The 15,660-nt window shown below is 33.5% G+C and overlaps 1 protein-coding gene across 1 annotated transcript in view; it reads left to right on the forward strand.

The window, feature by feature from the left end:
- The first annotated feature begins 4,375 nt into the window (after positions 1 to 4,375).
- The window catches only part of LOC137643666 (uncharacterized), a 54,498-nt gene continuing 43,213 nt past the window's right edge, over positions 4,376 to 15,660 (forward strand). Inside the window, exon 1 of the mRNA XM_068376382.1 lies at positions 4,376 to 4,805. Coding sequence (XP_068232483.1) covers positions 4,494 to 4,805 — 312 coding nt within the window. The 5' untranslated portion in view covers positions 4,376 to 4,493. The remainder of the gene's footprint in view (positions 4,806 to 15,660) is intronic.

Raw genomic sequence — 15,660 nt, forward strand, 5'->3', positions numbered from 1 at the left:
ATTTGATGTTAGTAATGATTAGGAATTGGAAAGTTATATAAACCCTCATCCTTTAGTAGGGTAGATTTTGGCAACAGTTGGGATCCCTACGAAAGTACGAAGGTATGTGTAGCTAGGAAAAATACAAATTATTTTTAAAATTTGTGATATGTGACTAGTGGCATATGTGAATGGAGCACCACCAGTTTGCCTATCACAGACTCTATTGGGCCTTTGGTATTTAGGTTAGTGAGTAAGGGATTAAAACAGTTCTTTATTTTACGGCATGCTTTTCCGAGTCTAATGGTTAGGGTAGGGTTAAGGTTCGTCTATATTGAAATATTGATCCTTCATATGCATTGACGTGTAGTTGCCAGATGTTCACAATTATCTCTACCAGATGTAAAACCGTTAAAAGTTTTCTTACTAAACTAGCTAAGCTACAAACCCTAGTTGGAACAGCACGATGCTATAAGCCCAGGGGCTCCAACAGGGAAAAATAGCCTAGTGAGGAAAGGAAACAAGGAAATTAATAAACTACAAGAGAAGTAATGAATAATTAAATTGAAATAAAATATATTAAGAGCAGTAATATTAGAATCTTTCATATATAGATTATAAAAACACTTTAAAAACAAGAGAAATCTGATATAACAGCATGCCCAAGTGTACCCTCAAATGAGAGAAAACTTAATTCTAGACTGTGAAACTTGTGATTTTGCACACAAATCTCGTGCTTTCACGAGCAAGTCGTAGATTTCCACGAGCGATTCATGAGTAGAGGTTTGGGAACCGCTTGGGAACCGCGAGCAAGTGCGTTACCAATACCTCCGCCTCCGCCTGCGGATTCCACCACCTCAAAACTTTAAGTTGTCAATATGTCAACGTCCAATAGCTTATGATTTAATAGAAGAAATGAAGAGAGACGGATTTATTATACCATCCAAGTCTCCTTTAATTCTCCTTTATTGGTAATTACCAAGAAATTGAGGGCAGTAAGGATATTCTCATCCTTAAATTTATTCATTGGATATTGCCAAGTACTTTAGGATGAGGAATCTTTAACAGCTTTTAGTATACACAAAAAGCATATGGAGTTCCAAGTGAAGGTTTTTTGCCTTACCTCTACTTCATTGACCTTTGTCAGATTAATGCTAAGATTTTGGGAGATATAGAAAATGTTAACGTTTATTTAGACGATGTCATTGTATTCAGTAAGGATATGCCAAGTCATTGTAAGACGTTACCAATTGTTCTAGAAAGAATAAAGAATGCAGGATTAAAGATTTAAGGTTAAAAAGGGCCAGTTTTTGAGGAGGTCACTAGTATACTTGGGGCAAGTGATTTGTGAAGAAGGGCTACACATGCAAGTTAGTAAAATTAGGGCAATTGTGGAGTATTCTGCTCCACAAAATTTTAAGAGTTTACCAAGATAACTTTGAATGGTAAGCTATTATAGACATTTCATTCGGGGATTTGCGACAATAGCCAAGCCATTAAGTGAATTGATGAAAAGTGAAAAGGATTATGAATGGAAGTGTGAACAAGAGAAAGCTTTTCAAATATTGAAAGGGAAGTTAATGCTAGATCCTATTTTAGTGTACCCAGACGTTTCCAAATATTTTGATTCTAGCATGTGATGTTTCAAATACAGGATTGAGAGCTGTTCTTTTGCAGAAAGGGAAAACGATTATGAGAGCCCTCTATTACGCTAGCAGGGTGTTAAATGTAGCCGATAATCATCATAACACCACCGAAAATCATGTTTAGCTATTTATTAGGCAATGGGGAAGTTCAGGCATATGTTATTAGGACATAAACAATCAGAAGCCAATTTGCAATCTTTTCAAAAGGAGGCCATTCACTAATAACTTGAAATTTAACAGATGGTTCATTGGTGTTCTTCGATTTGCCCCGGAATTTAAACATATCCCAGGGACGTTTAATGCAATTACAGATGGTTTAATTGAAAGCTCAGAAAAAACTGAGTAAAATTATCACAACTAATACCTTTTGTTTAAGCTGTCAAATAATGAACTTAGATTTAGGAAGGGCAAAGGTAGTACAAGATAAGGATGAAGTTGTTAGAAAAATAGTAGGAGACTAATTGGAAGATCCAAACTCCAGATGAGATTTTGAGTTTATCATTGGAATCGTATATGAGGTCAAAGAGGAAAAATTAATGATCATGATAGCATGTTCCTAAAACACTAACAGGGGAAGTATTACATTTCACACATTCAAACAAATTCGCAGGTTACACAAGAATTACGAAGACAACCCAGAATTATATCTGGCCGCGTTGCTCAGTTGAGGCATATAATGTTAATCAATATTTTTAATCAATATACGGATAACGTTAATGATAGAGCTCAACTAGATAAATAACACCCCCCCCCCCCTCCCCTTTCAGAATTTGATCCATTCATAGTAGTGGCAATGGATCACATGGGACTTTTTTTAGTACTGTGAAGGATAATAAATACATTCGTGTCATTATAGATCATTCAACTAAGTATACAAGGATTCTCCAAGTATGAGATATAAGTGCCGTCTCCATTGCAGATACATTTAAAGTCTAGGATTACTACTAGGCACTCGTGTCCCAAGGTATTACTCAAGGACAATGCACCCGAGTTCATTAGTGAAAGTCTTAGTCAACTGTGTAAATTCATCGAAATAACTATCGTGACACCACAAATAGTAAACCGTGATGAAAGAATACAATTTAAGATAAATACTACAGTTCACAGCACAGTTGGTGATACACCACACACTGTTATATGGATATAAAAAAACGTTTGCCAAAAACATTTTGACGATGCCAAACAACCCAGACACGCTTATAACTTTGATGGCTGTATTGCATGGAAGTGTGTAAGAACTTATGAAACAATCATATAATCAAGACAGGTTCTAAGGAAAAGACACGTGACGAATAAGCACTCTTGAAGTATGTTGCACCATCAATTAAAATAGGTTCACAAGTGTATGTACAGATCCGTGTTAAGGAAGGTCCAAATAAAAAGGGAATAAATACCTCATTGTAAATGAAAACAATATAAATATAAAATTTGTGCACTATATATATATATATATATATATATATATATATATGTATATGTATAATGTATATATATGTATATATATATATAAATATATATATATATATATATATATGTGTGTGTGTGTGTGTGTGTAATTTGTTCAGTATACGCTAATGTGATTGTATGTAAATTCATTATTACATACAGCATATATAATTTGTTCTGTATATGCAAAACTCTGATTATATACAGTATTCATTTATGATATATATATATATATATATATATATATATATATATATATATATATATATATATATATATATGTGTGTGTATATATATATGTGTGTATATATATATATATATATATATATATATATATATATATATATATATATATATATATATATATATATACAGTATATTCATAAATGAATACTGTATATAATCAGTTTTGCATATACAGAACAAATTATATATACTGTATGTAATAATATATTTACATACAAACATATTTGTGTATACTGAACAAATCTTATATATATATATATATATACATATACATATATATATACATATACATATACATATATATATAATATATATATATATGTATATATATATATATATATATATATATATATATATATATATATATATATAAGATTTGTTCAGTATACACAAATATGTTTGTATGTAAATATATTATTACATACAGTATATATAATTTGTTCTGTATATGCAAAACTGATTATATACAGTATTCATTTATGAATATACTGTATATATATATATATATATATATATATATATATATATATATATATATATATATATATATACATATACATATATATATATATGTGTGTGTATATAATATATATATATGTGTGTGTCTATATATTCATATGTGTGTATGCATGTGTGATGTTTGTAAGTATGTATATCCGTGTGTATAAATATTATTTTAGATAACTATTAGAAATGTAATATTAAAAACACCCCTTAATAAAATTACCATTGTGAAATAACGTATGCCCTCTACTTACTTCGCTATACAACGGAGAGAGAGAGAGAGAGAGAGAGAGAGAGAGAGAGAGAGAGAGAGAGAGAGAGGAAAGTGACTGAAGAAGTGACGCATGGCCGCTAGTGGCACCTATTGGTAATACCTTCGGTCTCTTTCCCTAAGCAGTTGATTTTTGATTGGGCAGCGCAGCACACCTCCCTATCGGCTGTGCTGATTCCCGGGGAAAAATTCCAACGTAATTTGCCGATATTCATGAGTATTTCATTGCAATGTTTATGAAGGAGGCTATAGCTGTTGTATTTCGAAATTTTACCCTTAGCTCTGATATTTGATATAAGTTATGATAGAAATTAGTCAAGACTTTTGAAGAAGAGAAACACTACACAACTCCGCAAAGAAACATTTCAAGTGATAAATATTTTCAACGACTGAAAGACAGAATGTGCTCACGTCTAAACATCACGAGAGAGACTGACCCTTTTGTTCTTGAACCGGATGAAGAAGAAATTCCTTATTCCATCAGTACCATCGTTATGGCAGTCTGCGTTATCCTTTGTGTTGTGACCCTAGTTTCCGGAATGGCTGTAGTCTGTGGCGTCTTATCAGGAGATGGCGGTTTCAGGAGAACTATGTTTTCCAAATTCAACAGTGCTCGCATTCTGCAGTGTTCCCACGTCGCTGCAGGAATTCTAAATATCATGATCTTCACTCCTACTCTTCTCTCAGCCGTGATACGTAATTATCTGCACCAGGTGAGGTTTCTTAGGTAAAAAATGATATATACATTCATGTCTGAGGTTTAGCCAGTTTTCGTTACCATGCTGGCCACTGTGGATTGGTGACAGTGGAAAACATTCGTCTGATTGTTCACTGCAAACCAACTTAGTACGGGTGACCCTGACTAGTACATCTTTGCTGATCATGGCAATGCACAAACCCTTCAACCACGTTAAGGTATCCTCATTCTGAAAGGGAGGTGTGTGTGTATATATATATATATATATATATATATATATATATATATATATATATATATATATATATATATAGTGTGTGTAATTAGAACTGGGGAATCCTTTACAGTATATAGTTAAAAGAGTGCCAAATACTTCGCTTCAGAAGACATGAAAGGAATAAAGAAAATTTAGTGGGATTTCAAATTAATGAAAATCTTGTAGGTGACCTCAAAGAATTTTGTAGTATTAGAACTGCAGGATTAATTATCAAACTAATATTAAAAAGTAGAAACTAAAGATCATCAAACGTATGCACCAATAATCTCCCATACAGAGAAAAATAGAAATTCTTTTAATGAAATCTGAAGATATCTATGAAAAAAACATAAGACTCAATTTGCATTTGTTTTGGGTGATTTCAATGCTAAAATAAGTCAAGAGAAGACAGGAGACTCAGCAGTAGGTAAATCTCGAGTAGGTGCAAGGAATCAAAGAGGAGACATGCTTGTAGAATTTGCTGAAACTATCTTAGAATTATGAATACTTTTTTTTTTCATAAAAAGGAACATACAAAATAGACATGGAGAAGCCCAAATGGAGAAACGAAAAGGAAAATGGATTTCATTCTCAGTGAAAAAGTTAATTTCGTTTAAGATGTAGCAGTTAATTAACTTGAAGTCAAACGACCATAGTATGGTGAGAAATAAAGTTTCTATAGATCTAAGGAAAGAAAGAGAAAAATTGATTTTAAGAAATAAAATAAACACTCCTGTAATAAAGAAAAATTGGACAAATCTAGTTAAGCAATACAAACTAGATACTCCCAGGCACATGATGAAATGAAAGCAATTAAGAAGAAATTAACAGTAATTTAAAAAAAAAAAAATGTATTGTTATCAGTACAGGAGATAGGCGGAGAAGTTCCTAAACAATATCAAGGAAAACTATCAGAAATCCCCAAAAATCTAATAACAAAAATATTGGAAATGATGGTAAAATCCAATTGATTGATTGATTGAAAGTTTTCTGGCATCCTGACATCTAAGGTCATTGACAACGATAGCATTTATTATATATGAAAAATAAAAGAGAATTCAATTAAAACCATAAAATTTAAGAAGTCCTTATAATAATTAAATAGTTTTCAGAAGACCTGCTTCTGAAATAAATCTAAAAATGCCGCTCACATAGTAAGACACATCATGTCCAAGAATCTTGGCAAGGATGAACCTGCCATCCTCACCTCGAGCCTCAAACAGATATCTATTTCTTAAGTTATTATAATTAGGGCCTTCGGTCAACAAATGCCTCTCTGTTAAAGGTACTAAACAGTCCTCGCAATACGGTTGGTGTTGGCCCTTCAGCAGAAACTCGTGTGTCAACCGAGTGTGACCCATAGGGAGACGACAAAGAGTCTTCTCCCATTTTCCTGGTATGTTATACCTCCAAGGTGATATGACATTTGTTATTTCCCCCATTTTATTGCCATCTAGTCTATCCCAGTGCTGTTGCCATTTATTACAAACCAATTTCTTGATGTAAGGTAGGAAATCATTACAGGGAATGGGATACCTCCTGGGTAGCAACTGCTGATGCCGCATTCTTCGCTTGTAAATCTGCCTTCTCATTCCCAGACATACCTACATGTGCTGGAACCCAAGAGATGAAACAGAATTGGCAGAACTATCCAAAAACATAAACAAACCAAACACCCAAGACATTCATAAACACAATCAGACAAAAATTTAGGAAACACAAAGGAAAGGAAGAAGCATCAAATTGATGAAAAAGGACTTGGAACATGTCACCAAAAGATGTTTGCTTTATAGATCGAAGATGGAAATATTATCAACCAAGAGATGGAGGGATAAAAATTTCTGAGGATTTCTATACAGTGCTATACAATTGTGATTTAAAGAATAACTTCACCAATAGAAATAATGAAACACCTGAGCCGGTACCAAACGTAACAGTAGGAGAAGTAAAGAAAGCATTAATAGACATGAAAATAAGCAAAACAGCAGGGGAAGATGACCAAACAATTGATTCAACAATATATGGGAGATATTTCATAGAAGTAACACTCAAAGAAGTCTACACTAGATGGCTGCAAAAAATCTCTTTACCTACAGCTTAGAAAAGATTTATTATGCTACTAATTCTCAAAAAGGGAGACACAAGACCTGAAAAAATAACGCCAAATAAGTTCACTGTTAGTAATACAAAAATATTTATGAAGACTATATTAGGCTGCGTAGAAAGACAGCCAAAACTTCAATCAACCAACAGAGCAGGCAGGCTTTAGAAGCGGGTATTCAAAAATTGACCGTATTCATGTAATTAACCAGCTAATGAAAAAATCAACAGAATATGTCAAACCACTATGTATGGCATTTATAAATTATGAGAGAGCTTTTGATCTTCTCAAAACTTCAGCAATAATGAAAGCTCTTCAAAGACAAGGGATAGATGAATCTTATGTTAAAATACTGGAAGATATCTATACAGGAAGATCAGCAATTCTAATACTACTTATAGTAAGAAAATTCCAATTGCAAAAGGAGTTAGACAGAGAGACTTCATCTCTCCGAAATTATTCACAGCATACCTAGAAGAAGTTTTTTTTAAGAATTTAGATTGGGAAAATGTAGGAATTAATATAAATGGGGAATACCTTAACAACTTAAGATTTGCAGATGGCATAGTTGTGTTTAGGGAATCATAGGAACAGTTACATAAGATGATAGAAGATTTGAATAGAGAAAGAAGAAATGTAGGGCTGAAAATGAATATGAGTAAAACTAAGATAATGATCAATGAAAATGAAGAGAGAATACAAATAAGGGTTATGGATGAACATCTATATATTGTTAATGAGTCTATGTACTTACGACAGACAGTAAGTATTTCCCCCGGACATAAGTCCAAAATTAATCAAAGGATAAGCATGGGTTGGAGAGCTTGTGGTAAACAAAATGAGATTGTGAAATGTAAAATGCCACTTTCTCTAAAAAAAAGGGGGGGGGGGATTTAATCAGACAGTCGTACCAGTATTAACTTATGCATCAGAAACTTAGAGCCTTACAAAAGCCTTATAATATAGGCTAGTTACACCTCAAAGAGCAATGGAAAGAAAAAATATTGGAATCACACTAAGAGATAGAAAAAGAGCAACATGGATACGAAGGCAAATTGAGTAGAGGATATTTTAATAGCATGTAAAAGAAAGAAATGAACATGATCAAGACATATAATAAGAAGGACAGATAAAAGATGGACATTAAGAACAACAGATTATGTCCCTACAGATTGCAAAAGGAGCTGGGGAAGGAAGATGGGATGACGACCTAATAAAATTTGTGGGTATAGACTGGCATGGAAAGACCATAAAGAGTCTCGTGGGAGCTTATTGTATAGTCTCAGGGCTGCATATTCAAAGGCTCCAGAGTCTTAACCCTACAGTAGACGTATCTAGATTCTGATAGTTTGAAATCATCTGTAACTATTCTCATGTCAGGACGATTTGTTGGTTGCACAATATGTAGCAATTCTCTTAGATATTTTGGACGGCCGGATCTGATAACTTGGTGGGTTATTGTACATATTTTAAATTCAGTTCTTGCTTTAATTGACAGCCAGTGCAGATCAAATAGTATAGGAACGATCCTTTCTCTAGGTGGGACACCTTTTATCAGTCTTGCTCCTCTGTTTATTATGTTTTGTAATTTATTAAATTGTCCTTTTGGTAGGATGGAGTTACAGTAGTCGTTTCTGGTATTCACACAGTTTATCACAAGTTTCTTTACGGAACATTCATCAAGGCACTTTTTTTAATAAAAGCAATATTTCTTAGATGATAACCAGCAGTCTTTACTACATTCTTTATTTGGGCATTGAGAGACAATTTGCAGTCAAGAAATACTCTCAGATCACGGACTCTACTAGATATCGGTTCTGAGTCATTATTTATGTTTCTTTGAATATCACCCAAGCTCCTCATGGTGTTTCTTTTTCCCACCACCATAAACTCAGGTTTGTTCTCATTTAGTTTTAGTTGTTTAATTGTCATCCATTATCTAACACTATCAAGGATTTGGTTTAGAGTTTCAGTAGTGTCGTCCATATCATTTATGGAGAGGTAAAATTGTGTGTCATCCACAAATAGTTATAAGTTCACACCATGCCTTTGTAGTATTTTCGATAGACCAATAGCATAGATGCAGAATAAGATTAGGCCAAGTACACTCCCTTGGGGTACCCCTCTGTTTAAAGGTTCATATGATGGATAAGAGTTTCCAATTTGTACTCAATAATTTCTACCAACCAAGTAATCTTTCAGGTATTCAAAAGGTTGATCTTCAACGCCGATGAACCATAAATCATTTAGTAGCAGTTCATGCACAACTGTCTCAAAAGCAGCACTAAGATCGAGTAATATTAAAATATCACATTCATTTTCATCCATCATTTCCAGCATATCTTTTACAATAGAGCAGATGGCTGTCTCTGTAGAGTATAATTTTCTTTTACTTCTAAGTGACTGACTAGTTGTTCAAGAATTACGTATTCTATCACTTTTGAAACAAAGGATAGATTCGAAATAGATCTATATGAACTTAATTCCAGGTAATTCAGAGCACTGTTGAGAACTGGAGGGACTATAGCCATTTTTTCTGATTTGGGAAACTTAAATTCATCAACGCTTGCATTCGCTATTCTCATTATTATTTCGGCTAGACTAGAAAAGTTTCTCTCTCCAATTACTTCAGATATTGGCATAGGATCGATAGCGCAGTTTGTTTTCTTTGCTCTCTTGATAATCCTGGTGATGTGGTCTTGTGTTATGTTGTTAAATCTCATTAATTTTATCTGTGTATCTGGTGTATTATTAATCTGATGTTGAATATTTACAAATGACCTGGTTATATTTTCAATTTTGTTTTAAAGAATACTAGAAAATTATTTCCTAGTTCCTGGTCACTTTATCCATCAGGTAGCTTCTTTTCGTTTACATTTCCCATTACACCATTTAGGAGACGATATAACTTATTTATGTCTGTTGCTGCTTCGCGGATCTTTCTCTTGTAGTATTCACTTTTTTTCCTTCTTATAGCAGTTTTGTATTCTACCCATGTATTTTCAGATTTGAACAGATTCCACTTTCTTTCTTTGCGTCTTTTTTCCTCCTTTTTCACTAAAGTCTCTCCGTCAAACCCAGTTCTTTTTAACATTATTCACTAGTTGATATGATTCTAATAACTCACTAAATGCCAAAGTGTCTTTAACAATTATAGTCTTTTCCATCAGTGGGCACATGGTATCATATTCACTTTTACTCACTCTACTATAAATGGTCATAAGACAGTTAACTCACATAGCTCCCAACAAACACTGGTTATCATGATCACAGGGGATGTTCATGGCATCGTTTATTTTCTTTGTAACTTCTTCAATAAATACAGTAGGAGAAAAATTTGATTTATGTCTAAAGTTTATTTTCTTCACTACTGCATGTTTCTGTATAGGTAGACTAAACGTTATAAGTTTGTGCACTGGGGAGATAGTACATTTCTTTTCAACATTTATATTAGATACAATATTATTCATTCCATCACTCAAAACTAGGTCCAACGTATGTCCAGTTAAGGTAGTTGTACATTCGACATTATTCACTAGTTAATATGATTCTAATAACTCACTAGCCAAAGTGTCAAGATTTGGTGCGTCATCCATCCAAAATTGAAGTCTCCACAAAGAACTAATTCAATTTTCTCCATGATAATCATCTCAATGAATGCACTGAATTCTTAAAAAAAGATACTAGTGTTTGTTCTCGGAGGTTTGTAGACCGTTACAAAGGATATTTTTCTGGTTTTATGTGTAAGTTATATTTCTATATATTCAAAGCTTGTTACATTATTTCATTTTAACATTTTGAGATTTGAGTAATCTTTATGAATAAAGAGTCCGACGCCCCCACCAGACTTACCCTCTCTCGGAATGTGGAAGAAGGTATGTGTGGAGGAGGGGTTTGGTCATTTCAGTGATCTTAGCCTTGTCAAAGTTATTTAACCATGTTTCAGATAAGGCTAGTATGTGCAAGTATTTCTTGTTTATCAATTCTCAAATTTTAATAGTTTTATTACCAACAGATTGTATATTTATGTAGCCACAGTTTATGACATCCTTAGTTCCCATGATCAGTATTTTCTGCTAGTCTTTTCAATTCTAACTCAAAAGCTTTGCAATCTCTTGAATTTACTGTATGGCCATTTGGTTTGTTTAACTTTATGCAGTTAATACACTTTGGCATTTGCGAGTTACAATCCTTGGTGGAATGTTTTCTGAACATTTTCCGCAGACTTTACCATCAGTTTAAAACTTGCAATCTTTTTCAATATGTCCATACCTCTGACAGTGGTAGCAGGTTATCATGTGGTACCTATCATGTATGTCATAAGTGCCCCATGGCAACATTAATTTGTCACCATTATCATGAATAGCCTTTTGGACTTCAGGATCACATTTCAATGCATAGTTGGTAGTTCCACCTGCAGCATTTTTCTTCAATACCACACGTGTCTTCTCTTCTATGTTTTGAATTTGATCTAGGTAATGATTTCTTTGAATCAAGGCATTTACTACTTCATCTTCATCATTGTACGCATTGCATATCATTATTTTTGGTTTTAATTTTCCGATTTTTCTTGTTTCAGTGTTGGCAACCAGTGTCGGAATTTTGTTTGTAGCCTCTTCTCTGATAATTTTGTTTGCAGAGTAGTTTACAACATTTCCATTTGAAGTTGACCTCCTGTTAAGTATTGGAATGTCTTTAAGTGCCTGTTTGACCTCATATTTTCTTTCAGTAATCTTAGTTGTTGTATTTGTTGATTCAATTACCAACAGATTTTTTTTCCTTAAGTTTTTCAGCATATGTCATTTTCTCCGGTTTTGGGTCTATCAGTGATTGAAGTGTTGCCTTAATTGATTCCATATTCACAGCAAGATTATCAACTTTCTCAATGAGGTCAGTAGTAAGGGTGAAATTTGCTGCATGTGCGCTAAGGTTCCCTACTTTGTTTTCCAATTCAGCAATTCTCGTGTCTTGTTCGCTCAGAGCCTTTCTCATATACTCAATTCTTCCTTCAATTTGATATATATAACTTGGCTGTTCTGGCTTCACCTACACAGTGTGGGCATACCCAATTTAGGTTTCTTATTTCATTATCAGTGATGCCTGTCACTATATACACACATTTCTTATGATAAGATCTATTGCAATCACATCCCATCTAATTTTTCTGGTCTCCCTCGGTGGTTTCACATATGAGGCAGACCGGGTTAGGGACAGACATGGTGTGCTGTTTCTTTTCACTTTGGGTTCGCCATAAGACTAACTAATATCTTTTCAATGATATTTTAAGCGAGAAACAAAAGCTAAAACATGACTCAGGGCGAATGTTGAACGGAGCTCTCCGTGCAAAACACGTCTACACCTCAGCGGCACTCACTACTCAAAGAAACTTAACAAGTTTATCTAGAAAATAGAATTACTGAAATGTTGGCATCCGGATGACAAACGTGTTTTATAACTGGTTGAAAAAAAGTACGAGACAAAATTACTCTTCTTTTAACTTATAAGTTTTTACAAATATCGATAATTCGACAAAAATTGCGACAAAGGACGAATAGGAGTCGTAAAAGTTCTTCAATTTCCTATTCATATGGTTGTGTTTTGATAAAGTGACTCGAGTTGCGCTAATATTTGTAGCTGCTGGTTTAGCGCAGGTAACGCTCAGCTACCTTGTGGAATGCGATAACCATATAATCCTTTTTGAGTATTTGAAATGTGCCTTTGTGAACTGGCTTTTTTTTTTTTTTTTTTTTTTAACCTCTCACACATTCCGGAGTTTTGTTGTTATTACCTTTCTTATAACTTTGACTTGGAGAATTTCAATTTCAACAAACCACTGATAACATATATTTCAAATCCTTCTATTTTTCGATACTATACTCAAAAATTGAGTTTTAGTATCCAACGAAATTTCATTTACATTTTTTCTTATTTATCACTCATATATTCCGAATAATCAGCTCTCATTCACCATTTACTCCCACAAAACTCTCTAAACCAACCGATTAATCTCCCTGTATTTTTCTCTCAATTTTTATCTTTTCCATTCCTGAGCCGAATAAACGTTTTGTAACAGCTTTCTACAATACTAGCCTTGTCCTAGTAAATCTTTCACAGCACCCCATTTCGAAAGGCCCTGGATTCAGCCTTATCTGTTGGTTTTGCAATAAGGTATTAAGTGTAGGGATATAAACCATGGGTAATTTTCATAGTGCGCATAACTATGCGATTACTATTGTTTGACAGCATCCAAAATTGGTACCGGAATGATTGCCCTACGTCTTTATTTTTTTTTTATAGTTAGTATATGAAAGGTCTGTTTTAATGTTGTTACTGTTCTGAAAATATTATATTTTAATTATTCATGACTTCTCTTGAAGTTTGTTCATTTCCATATTTCATTTCCTCGCTGAGCTATTTTCCCTGTTGGAGCCCTTGTACTTACAGCATCCTGCTTTTCCAACTAGAGTAATAGCTTAGATGGTATTAATAATAATAATAATAATAATTATTATTATTATTATTATTATTATTATTATTATTATTATTATTATTATTCAATATTTAATATTCAATAATAATAATAATGATAATAATAATAATAATAATAATAATAATAAACTGAGGGATACGAGAGGACTGCCACATGAGGAGGAAAAGTTGCAACCGCCCATGCGAAAGAAAGATACAGAAGTTCACGGTTATTGGATGACGATGATCAAAGGGAGCGAAAAATAGAATTCCATGTGTTCTTTTCATGATCCCTTTTGGAGTCAATGATTTCTTCAATTCATAGCAATCCAACGCATAACTGTCCATTCTCTAGTCAAAAGATACGTGTTTCATCTTGCTTTTTTTTGCTATTTCTTCATGACTTGACCAGACTCGTGTAAGGTGTATCTATTTTAAGAGAAAATAACATTGTGACATTGGGGTGGTTAGGAGTTTTTGCTATTAACGAAAAGCTTCTAAAAATTCTTCTTTCCTCCTAGAACATGGAATTTGAAGTACAGCTCTTCATTGTCAATCATATTTTACCTATGTCATGTCAGTTTCATCGAAAACTTATGACTCTCAAACCTACATCAAACCGAAAGAAAATCCTCAGGAACAATTATATTCATCACATCAAAATGCATTAGAAATTAACACTTCATTGACATTATTCAGAAGGTTATTTAAAATTTCCCACCCTCCAGAGTAAAAGGGTTTGAGCTCTGTCTGCGCGCGAAAATCAACTTGTCAAATTGAGAGGAGTATTATGCTGCCAAGATAATTATAAACACTCAGTATACACCGGTAAATTCATTGAGTATCTGTTGACCAACGCAATGTCTTATTTATTTTGATTCTGACACTCGAGCACTTTTCACGTTCTAATCTTTAACATTCTTCTCACATGCCGTCCATGTAATTACGATCTAGGCTTACATGTAAACAACAAAAATACAAAATAAAAATCGTAAGTTTGTCAGGTTGTTGGTGCGTAATTTCATTATTTTTTCAATGAATGTCACGTAATAAATTTGGCACGTCATATTCACTACTGTCAGATTTTTACATGACTTCGTAAGCAATTGAAATGAATTAAAAACCCGTATAGTTTACGGTGATTACGTATAGTCTACACTGTTAGAAAATTCCCGTAAAAGAACGGTAAAAATCCTGGAATGAATGTTGCCAGGCATTTACCGTTTTAAAAACGGATATATTGACGTAATGGGGTGATATTACGGTCACCAACCTGTAAAAGATATTAACAAAGTAGGGTATAAATTACGGTCGCCTGTATTTTACTGAAATACGGCTGAGAACATTGTATTTTCACGGATAATTTCAGATTAAAATTACGTTTTTTTTTTTAACAGTGTACCATGTATATTTTTTCATCAGAAATAGATTATCATTTTGGTTTCCAGCAGGAGAAAAAAAAATTACGAGACACACAATTAATGAGATTTCCGCCGAAGAAGCCAACAGAGCAACACGTAAACCATTTCTCCTGCTGTACCATTGGTTAGCCTGCGATATATCTTGGAGGGAACCTATAGTCAGGTCCTCTTCATTTGTGAGGATTTCTGGTTTTATTTGTATGGATTCAGATGATTACTTGGGAATACACATATATAAATCTCCCCATATTCAGCATATCATTACGTTTGAAACAGAGGGTGTGATTACCTATAACTCGGAGACATATTTATCTAGGTAATGAAAATTTGGTCGTCTTGTTTGATTCATATCATTATTCATACTTCTTTTGGCTTATTGGTAATATAAGCTGATATTTTTGATTGCCTAACACCGAGGGGCTATTTCCCTACTAACTTTTGTTGTGGTTGGGGAGGAGAACGTATTACAAGCTGTATACCAACATTGTGTTTAGTTATATATCTATTTGCCTTATTTCCTTTGCATTAATGATGTAAAATATATTTCATAGGCATAGATTTACAATAATGGTAATTTAAGAGAGAGAGAGAGAGAGAGAGAGAGAGAGAGAGAGAGAGAGAGAGA

The sequence above is a fragment of the Palaemon carinicauda genome, chromosome 7 (genome assembly GCF_036898095.1).
Source record: "Palaemon carinicauda isolate YSFRI2023 chromosome 7, ASM3689809v2, whole genome shotgun sequence".
Lineage (NCBI taxonomy): Eukaryota > Metazoa > Arthropoda > Malacostraca > Decapoda > Palaemonidae > Palaemon > Palaemon carinicauda.